Here is a 9478-nt window from a genome sequence, read left to right on the forward strand (position 1 = left end):
CATCCCGGCCGCGCCCGACTGATCAGACAACAACAGAGAAGACTGTCCACCAGTGGATCGGGCAGGTGTCGAGCGCCCCTACGTCCCCTGCCTGCGCTGCGCGAGCGAGCCCGCCAAGCGCGCCCCGCAGTCCACACAATAGCATCGCGCCAGTCGCAGAGAGGGAGCGGCGGTGCGCACGTCGCCCCGCCCTGCTACACACTTTCTCTGACGCGCCCCGCTGCCTGCGGCAGCGCTCGCAGCCATGGTAAGCTTACACTTTGATCCAAGGGTCAAGATGTCTCTGCATGCGGAAGCGTGGGTGGCCGCGTCGCAGATCCTCAGTGTCCGAGTAAGGCTACCTCGTAGTCAAGCGAAGGACATCCTGTGTGATGTAGTGTTTTCCCGCTGGCCTTCCCCCCGCCACATCTTTGCAATGCCCCCTCTCGTACATTTCCAGGCAGATATGTATTGTCCATAAGGCTTTGACTGTGGGATCTCATAAAAAAAAATAGAATTCTATCCGAATGGTTTTTAGTGGGAGTACGCAGACGATGTGCCAGCATGTCACGAGAACGAGTAAATTGTAACTCCTTTTTCTGCCTGCAGCGGGATGAACAAGTGTTATGTAAGCAGGGGGGAATTTGGTACACTGATGTTTCACAAAGGACAGTAACGCATCATTTCCAATCATTGCTGAGTTACTGTACCATTGCACTTATCCACCGAGGACATATTCAGGTTTTGGAGGGGGGGGGGGAATTCCATTAAGGCATGACAAATGCGTGACGCAACCAGTCCGTCAGGTCGTGGTCCAGTGCATTATACGGCTGCGCGGGAAAATGGGAATGGAAGAAAGGTTACAACGAGAGGCTGCAGGTTACAACAAAAGCTGGGCGAAAATTTCTGGGGGTTAGATCTGTGTCTTGACGAATGTTCCTCTGTTTCAGTGGCTGAAAGTTTTAGGGCTCCTGGTTGTGGTGGGAGTTGGAGAGTTTGGAAAAGTCGTTCGAGTACCATTCAAAACCTGCTATGTCGACCATGATAACCCAGAATCCATTTACAATTTTACGATGACCGATCTTTGGGGCCAACGTAATATCAGCCTTTCTGACTACAAAGGAAAGGTATGGATTTCTGAAACAAAAGACATCCCTGGATTGAGTCCAAAACACCACCTACTAACACCACCTCTTCCAGGTTGTCCTCATCACCAATGTAGCAACCTACTGAGGTCTGACCCATCACTACCATGGTCTGAATGCACTGAACTCAAAGTTCAGAGACCTGGTAGTGCTTGGGTTTCCCTGTAATCAGTTTGGAGAGGTAAGCTTCCATGTTTAAAATGGGAGAGGAAAACATGTGTTAAATACTTTGTACCAAACTATTATAATTGCTTTGTTTGATTGCAGCAAGAGCAAGGTGCTAATGCCACTGAAATTTGGAATGGGATCAAATATGTAAGACCCGGCCATGGCTTTGAGCCAAATTTCCAGCTATTTTCAAAAATTGAAGCCAATGGAGAAACTGAAGCACCTCTTTATACATATTTGAAGGTGCTAAAAAAAATCTTGGTAGAAAAAAGAAGTTAAATCATTGAACGTTGCTTAATGATTATTGTTGGTTGTTACAGAAAATGTGCCCTTCCACAAGAGACGGCCATGGAGAAACTAAGAATCTTCATTATTTCCCACTGAAGAGTACAGATCTGCGGTGGAACTTTGAGAAGTTCTTAATTGATCGGTCAGGAAGACCATGGCGAAGATTTGACCCCACCTTTAACCCAATGGACATGATCAGCCATGTTGAAGAGCTCATAGCAGCACCACCAATAGCTCCTGGGCGACGTGCATTAACTGACTGTACTTTTTAACACTAGAGGATGAACTATCAGAACCAAAAGTCCCATTTTATTCTCACAATTATTGCTTGATTTGTTTGAAAACAAAGATGCTTTGCTCTGTAATGTAAATTACCCAATGAAGCTACAACCATAAACCTAACAGGTGGGTTGTGACAGATGTGTCAAGCTTGTGATGTCTAATGCATTCGGGTATCATAGGTGTAGACAAGTAGTTTGCATTTTAGGGATTGGCATCATTGATTCAAATAATATGCATGCAATGGTTTTATTTTATTTAAAATTTGACAAATAAATTACTTTTATATTACGACTTATTAGTTAAAAGGCACACAATGTAAAACTGATCAGTTGGTGGAATTAAAAGTGATGGGTTAATGATTTGAGTTAATATGGAATAAACACCCTTTTCATCAACTTACTGGACAAAAGTGACTGTGGTTCGGGCTTGATTCAACTGCCACACATTCAACTCTTCATACTCATCAATACATTCCATAACTTGGTCCTGATTGTAGCCCTTACTTATGCAACGCTCCATAATGTCATCCATACGAACACTGCGAAGTCCACCATCATTCATTTCCCGGATGAGATTATATATTTTATCGACCACACTGACAGTCCTACAGAAAACAAAGACATACTTCAACATTAAGAAGACAGGACAGCAAAATGTTCAGATAAGGGAAGTCATACACTTACTTTTGTCTGGTCTCTTCAGTGTGGTTGAGGGAATCCTTAGACATATCAACTAGCCGGATAGCTTCATTGACATCATCTTTCACAACTACATCAGCCAGTCTTAGTCTAGCCTAAAATAGCACAAATGTAATTTTTTTCTTTTAGAAAATGTGCATGTCTTAGTGATGAAATGAAATCATAGGTCTTAATGTTTTGAAACTTACCAAAGCAGTGGAAAGACGAAGAATAGCCAACAAGTTTCTGGCAGAGGTAAACGTAACATCTTTGCTATTACGAGCTTCTTTACGCATCTCAACGTAGGACCCTGAGAAATAATAATACATATAGTGGAGTTAAGTTTGAAAAGATTTTTATGAAATAAAAATACTTACCAACAATGTGATCTGACAAATCAGAAGGAATAGTAGGTTCTTTCTTCTTGCATAAAGCTATGTAACGTCTCATCAGACTCATATCCAGTGGTTCAATGTGTGTTGGAGGCTGCTTGGAATGTCTGTGAACGTATGTTATGTGATGGGCCAGCCTAGAAATTTATCATAAAATAAATGAAATCAATCACTCACATTACTTTGTTGCAAAAATTACAACACTAGTTAAAACTTTTTTGCAGACCTCAAATCATTGTCACGGTCAGCTTTATCCTGAATCAACCACAGCAAGTCAAAACGGGAAAGCAAAGCAGCTGGCAATTGAATGTTCTGCTCAATTGTTCTTTTAGGATTGTAACGCCCATACGCAGGGTTTGCTGCAGCTAGAATGCTTACTCTGGCATTGAGTGTGGTCATAATACCAGCCTTTTAGCACAAAAAGAAAATGTGTAAGCTAAAGATTTATGGTGCAGGGGTCAAGGTTGAAGATCACGATAAAAAAAGTAAGATAATCTTCATACCTTTGCAATTGATATAGTCTGCTGTTCCATCACTTCATGGATAGCAGTTCTGTCTGCATCAGCCATTTTATCAAACTCGTCAATACAACAAATACCTTGATCAGCAAGAACTAGAGCTCCGCCCTCCAGCATCATTTCACCAGTCAAAGGATCTTTCATTACTGCAGCGGTGAGACCAACACCTGATGAACCTCTTCCAGTTGTGTATTGACCTGAGAAAAATATTTTGCTTAGTAAAAAATGTACATTTTGGTATTGGTATAATGTACTTTTGACAAGGATGCTGAAGAAATAACGTACTTCTTGGAGCCAGACGATCAATGTATGACAGAAGTTGAGATTTAGCCACACCAGGATCACCCATCAAACAGATGTTGATTGACCCTTGAAAATGGAAAAAGTATTATAGCATTGAGCAATTAATAAATGAGATTTAAAAATAAAATTGTTCCAGATATTTGGGTTTACCTCTGATCTTCATGCCATCTGGGCGTCTATCAACACCACCAACCAAAAGTAATAGAAGAGCTTTTTTAACATCTTCATGACCATAGATTTCAGGAGCAATGCTAGTGGCTAACTTGGTATAAAAGTCTTCATCAATAAGTTTCTGAACTTCCTCTTCAGTCATCTCACCAGGCTGATCAATTTCATCTTGGCTTTTGTTTACAATTGCCACTTTCTAAAAGCAAGATATACACAATAAGGATTTTGTATGCAATGCATTAACTAATAACAAAGGTATTTTACTTACGTGAGCTTCTAGGTAGGTTTCTGACAACAGGCCTTGAGCTATTTGACGGAAACCTGACTTTAGCAGTGGCAAGAACACACCTGTGATGGCAACATGGTCACCAGGAATGGCCTGCCTAGTTATCTCTCCACGACAGAAAACTGTTAAACTTCTGGGTATATTGCCAACAGGAACTTGATCACTCTGACAATGAAATTTTAAAAAAATGTTACAATAGATTCAACAGTATTATAATCATGCATACAAATAAACTTACATGTTCTTGGATTTTGAGTTCCTGAAATTTGATAAACTTGGAACCACGTGTCTGTAAGTACAGTCTTCCACCAGCTTTATTAACTCTGCAGTCATCACTTGGACACATTTGCTCTGGCATGAAGGAAAGAGAACCAACTGGCTGGTAAGTTTCAGCACCACATTGGTCGCAGGTATATGTTGCTACTTGCATCATGGGTTTCACTTCAGTGCAGCGAGTCACAATACCACGGACTGATACAAGTTTACCAATATGCTCAGCTTTTACCATTCGGACTGGAGTGCATTTCATACTGGATGGTTCTTTAAAGTAAATTTCACTGGAATAAACATAGATATTTAAATAAAATTGTAGTTAATGCCTGTGATAATAAAAATATTAGGTCCATACTCACAATCTTCGCATGAGTTCAGGAGGGTACTTATTTTGAGGATTGCGTTGTTCCCCAGGACGTCTATTACGCTGCTCCATAAGAATGCGGTGTTCAATGTACACATCCAACGTATCCTTGTCAGCAATTTCCTTCTCCTTGAACAAGGGAAGCAGCTCTGATACAACATCACCAACAAGTTGAGAGTAGCGCCGGGTGTTGTCAATTACAGAAGCTGCCAAGTCAGAGTCAAAATCTTCAAGATCATCCAGATCAATAGTGAGGGACACCTAGAAAATTGAGGCAGGCAAATGCGTTAAGGGGTGACATACTGATGACCAGGAGAGCTCGAGAGAGGTTGTAATTTCAAGTCATTTAGGGGCAAAAATACTCACTTGTTCTCGGTGAGCCAAATTAGTGAGTTGTGTTGCGTACTTAAACTGCTTTCTTCCTTCATCATCTTGGGTACAAAATTCCTTGAGAAACTGTTTCAGTTTTTCTGCAAATTGCATTCAGCAGACATAGTCAGATGAGCTCATATAACATGGTTAACAAATCCCCAGAGATTTCTCACACAAACCTTTGTCGGCGTCATAATCTCGGGTTTTGGTCGACATTTTCAAGAGAACCAAATGCGCTTTCAACTTCTTCCAAGTATAAAAATGAATAGAAAGATGCTGGCGCGCGTACAACAGGCTTTGTGGTGGTCTGAAATGTTGTTTTGGCGCGGAAATTTTGATTCGACTGTCAGCTGTTTGCCCACAGCCTGTTCTTTCACGGTATCTTTGTGTTTTCAGCATGTTTCAGTAGTTCCGCTTCCCCATTCGCTTGGCGCCAATTTTGAAATGTTGCATGGTGATGGAATGGTTCAAAAGGTTCAATGGTAGCCTGGCTAACTTCCAGAAGAGGCCACAAAACTAAGAAGATCTCTCTCTCAATGGTTGTGAATGGTTGAGTCAAGGTTGAGTCTTGAGGAAATGCTTTTCTCAATGTTGAGTGGTCGCCGAGAAGAATAATGACAATATTTGTTATTAAAACTCAAGAGGTGTGCTTGAAGGAGGGTACAAAGTAAAAAATATTGGAACAAATGGATTTGGTCAAATTCAATATATTAAGACAAAATATCATTAAATAATATACTCAGTAAACATTAACTCTATTTGCTATGCACAGCACATCGATTAGAAACCAAATGATGTGAAAACCCCATCAGTCACAATAAAACTTCCAGATGTCCCCTTGGAACTTATTTAAAGGGTAGGAAATTTTAACAAAATAGTTTTACTGAACAATGCCATAAGAATGACTGGTACAACAAATCATGAGAATTCATTAGATTTGAGGTAGGGAATCACAATAAAAACAGACAAACTTGAGATAGACAAGTTCAATTTCATTTCATAAAAAAGATGTTGCTTATGTTTACTTATTTACCTTGTGCACTACATATAAACAAAAGCAACTATAGTTAAAATGTTACCAGATGCCAACAGTTTCATGGAATGTTAACAAGAAACAGGAACTTAACACTTTTCATGAACATGTGTGATTGACAAGTCACAATAATCAATAATGTAGCAAGCTTTGCCCTATTTTTCAAACCCTGCCAATTAGGTGCTACCAACAAATGTAAAGACAGATCTCTTTGTTACATTTATAAAGGCTGAAAAAGTGGATAACAACCTTCCAATGTGCATGTGAGACAGTGCACTATATGGAGACAGAAAAACACACTGCAAAACTATACAAGCTGTGCCATAAACTTGCTACCCTTTTAATTGTTTTAACACATTGCAGCCTAAGAAATCATAATCTCGTATTGATTTCACAAAGCAAAGGTATCAAGCATCAATTGTAAGATTAATTGGCCTGAATGAAGAACAACAGACTCCCTCTGACCACATATGATTATTGTCTGGTAATTGTCTTGGTATGATTTAACGCTAAAAATTGTAAACATATGTAGCAAGAAATCTGCCAAAGTAATGTTTGTACTGAATATGAAACCCTAAATGGTCCACAATAGGAACAAATGTACAACCAGACATATTTTACTGAACATAGCTGCATAATTAAAGACCGTAAATTTATCTGCAAAATGATTATATGTCTAAGTAGATACAAGTTATGACCACCTTCCTTTTATCTATGGTCATAAGAACATTTCTAAATAGGCAGAATACACATTGGCTACGATGCGCTATGTACCCAACACTGCCTACCAGTCAAGACTTGAGATACGCCATTTACAAATTTTGTGCAAAGGATTCAATCTAACAGTAGGCTCAACTGCTCAAGAGAATAGGTTACTAATCATATTAAAAACCGATCTCTAAAAAGACAAATGAAAACAGGAATAGGAAAGTTTGTTTTCATCACAATATGATGAGAGAATCATCAGACGAATAAATATAAAATTTTGCATCCAATAGATGGATCATTTTACAGTACTGACAATTTAGGCTTTTGACTGGTTTGCCAAAGCTTCATGTAAAACCATTATAAAACAATGGATTAGATAAAGGCATATAAAACTCCCTGCATTTATTTATAACAATCAATCATTGTTAACAATACTAGACAATGGTAATATATCAGCAATGACTATTTCTCAAAATCTTCTATGAACTTCAATTCATCATTTTTAAAAAGAATTTCCTTTAAACTATTATCATATACCACCTGTGGGTGCTTCATCATCTGAGTAGTCATCTGAAAGAGCAGCTGAGGAACGACTACGACTTGATCCAGCAGAAAATTCAAGACGGCATGCTTTGGGAGGAGGAGGGCTGCAGAAGAGGAAAGGCCAATTGAAATAAGAACTTTAAACCAATTCTATCATTTTTGGAAACTTATTGAAAATTGAAACCAACAATAAGGAAATAAGACACCAGTACTATAAAAGACACCCACCAAGCTTCATCCCCACTTGTGGAATTGTCATCACCTCTTGCTGGGCTTGATGGTGGGGATAGAGCCTGCATCAGCCTTCCTTTTCCTTCATTCCAAATATGTGACTGAAAAAAAGTTATCATTACTTTGGAACTTGATAAAAAAGCAGTGAAAAAATGTACAGATATTTTGACATACCAATCTGCCTTCCCTTCCAAACAGTAAAAGAAAAGTATCAATAAAATCTCTGGACTTCTCTTCCCATTTTTGAATCATATCAATACGTTTTTCTCCAATATTTTCCATGACACGCTTCCCCTTATCCTTCAGTTCATCCATTTTATTTTGAAGACGGAACTTTTTTTCCTAGATTTTGATATTGGGAAAAATAGATAGATTACAACGAAAACCAAGAGACTTTTTTCTTTTGGTAAAATATACATACATTTAAAAAGGAGACATTGAGCTCTTTGGCACTGTAACCACGAGCCAAATTTCGCCTGACATAAACATCATAGTCACGGACAATTCTTGCAACAATATCTGAAGTAGATACACCTTCAGTCCTTTCTGTAGCCACAAACATGCCCCTTTCCTTTAAAAGGCTATAAACATCTGTGCAATCTTCTGTGACATAGGGAATGTCATCATGAGCAACAAAATCAATCTAAAAAAGGAAAAGTTAGTTTAGTAGTTTTGCATTGCCTTCCCCTCTTATACCCCCTTTTCTAGGATGAAAAATACCTTGTGCTTATTCAGAAATTCATCATCCAATTCCCATGGAGAATCTCTAACAATTTCATCTACATATCGGCAGTGTCGGACAGCTTCAAATCTTTCCTCCTCAGTCATAACTGTACGACCCTTTTTAGTGTGTGTTTGTGCATCTCCATTGACTGAAAATATAAGCTTTAATGTTAAACTATTTCAGTGGGCAAAAACTAGATAAAAGCAGTATTGTACAACCACTGTCACCTTACCACCAACTATAAGATAGACATTGGAAAATAAATTTTTGGCTTGTAAAAGTTGTCTTGCATGCCCCTGATGGAATAGATCATAAATTCCATCAGAAAAAACTCTAATAGGCCTAGGGGCTGTAATGAACAGGGGTACATTTGATAAAATTTGTAGAGATAGAGTAAAATACTATCATGGATGTTGTTGACATGGCACTCACCATTACCAGCCTTTGCTTGTTTTAAGGTAATTCGTACACTATAATCCACTTTTTCTCTGATGGCTATAGCTTCTGGATCATCACTAAATGGTGCCATACTTCGGACAGACTGCAAAAATAAATAAGAGCATCAATCTATCACAGACCAACTGCAAAATTATAAAAAATGACACGATTTAAGGGTGAAATAATATGTCTGCAGCATGCCACAAAGACAAAGTTAGACTTACACTTATCCCGAACTGTCCATTAGGTGATGTGTGGTTGGACTCTGTTTGGCAGTCAGTGGACGTAATGCTGGCCTCTTCTTCACGCATTCTTTTCCTTGACATTATACTAAGTCTCTTCTTTACTGATTGAGTTGCCTCTCTAGAAGCAACTGATTTTAGAGGGAAAAGATATTATACAAAAACATGATACATTAATTTATATTTTTACAGAATTTAAATGAGAAGTTTCTCGTTCCATTTGTTAGTTGGAAAGAAATAGGAAAAGATGTTCCTGATCTCAGAAAAAAATATATTTCTGGCATCAACGTGACAATATAGCTACGTAAAGACACACCAGTCAAACACTAGTGTCAATAAAATTG

General features: G+C 38.8%; 3 protein-coding genes across 9 annotated transcripts in view; 1 reads left to right on the plus strand and 2 right to left on the minus strand.

Moving 5' to 3' along the window:
• The first annotated feature begins 277 nt into the window (after positions 1-277).
• Positions 278-2221, plus strand: LOC127749330 (glutathione peroxidase-like). The gene is made up of 5 exons (XM_052267111.1): positions 278-331; positions 930-1106; positions 1213-1305; positions 1392-1535; positions 1613-2221. The coding sequence occupies exons 1-5, from the start codon at positions 278-280 to the stop codon at positions 1850-1852; spliced, it is 708 nt and encodes a 235-aa protein (XP_052123071.1). The 3' UTR covers positions 1853-2221.
• On the minus strand, positions 2095-5561 carry LOC113207860 (DNA replication licensing factor Mcm7). Its single transcript, XM_026424586.2, has 13 exons — positions 5395-5561; positions 5210-5313; positions 4839-5104; positions 4445-4763; positions 4189-4371; positions 3903-4116; positions 3735-3818; positions 3435-3646; positions 3158-3339; positions 2917-3068; positions 2749-2849; positions 2546-2655; positions 2095-2466 (listed from the first exon to the last, which is right to left on the minus strand). Exons 1-13 carry the CDS (start codon positions 5429-5431, stop codon positions 2259-2261), a joined length of 2172 nt encoding a protein of 723 aa, XP_026280371.1. The 5' UTR covers positions 5432-5561; the 3' UTR covers positions 2095-2258.
• Positions 5562-5902: 341 nt separating this feature from the next.
• LOC113207902 (choline-phosphate cytidylyltransferase A-like) overlaps positions 5903-9478 on the minus strand; it is a 16640-nt gene continuing 13064 nt past the window's right edge. For 5 of the 7 annotated variants that reach the window (XM_052267210.1, XM_026424655.2, XM_052267212.1 and 2 more), the window contains 8 exons: positions 9117-9265; positions 8887-8995; positions 8687-8803; positions 8451-8602; positions 8152-8373; positions 7905-8072; positions 7728-7831; positions 5903-7603 (listed from right to left, as the gene is read on the minus strand). In XM_052267210.1, the coding sequence (XP_052123170.1) occupies positions 7486-7603; positions 7728-7831; positions 7905-8072; positions 8152-8373; positions 8451-8602; positions 8687-8803; positions 8887-8995; positions 9117-9265 (1139 nt within the window). In that variant the 3' untranslated portion in view covers positions 5903-7485. The remainder of the gene's footprint in view (positions 7604-7727; positions 7832-7904; positions 8073-8151; positions 8374-8450; positions 8603-8686; positions 8804-8886; positions 8996-9116; positions 9266-9478) is intronic. The other 2 variants (XM_052267214.1, XM_052267213.1) reach the window with 1 other exon arrangement.

Source organism: Frankliniella occidentalis, unplaced genomic scaffold, assembly GCF_000697945.3.
Source record: "Frankliniella occidentalis isolate FOCC.00 unplaced genomic scaffold, Focc_3.1 Scaffold47, whole genome shotgun sequence".
Taxonomy (NCBI): Eukaryota; Metazoa; Arthropoda; class Insecta; order Thysanoptera; family Thripidae; genus Frankliniella; species Frankliniella occidentalis.

Coding starts and splice junctions, on each gene's coding strand:
- LOC127749330 (XM_052267111.1), top strand. CDS start 278: ATGTCTCTGCATGCGGAAGCGTGGGTGGCCGCGTCGCAGATCCTCAGT. Junction 332..929: donor CGCAGATCCTCAGTGTCCGA/GTAAGGCTACCT, acceptor CCTCTGTTTCAG/TGGCTGAAAGTTTTAGGGCT. Junction 1,107..1,212: donor TTTCTGACTACAAAGGAAAG/GTATGGATTTCT, acceptor GCAACCTACTGA/GGTCTGACCCATCACTACCA.
- LOC113207860 (XM_026424586.2), bottom strand. CDS start 5,431: ATGTCGACCAAAACCCGAGATTATGACGCCGACAAAG. Junction 3,819..3,902: donor AGATGGCATGAAGATCAGAG/GTAAACCCAAAT, acceptor TCCATTTTCAAG/GGTCAATCAACATCTGTTTG. Junction 3,647..3,734: donor TGATCGTCTGGCTCCAAGAA/GTACGTTATTTC, acceptor TATTTTTCTCAG/GTCAATACACAACTGGAAGA.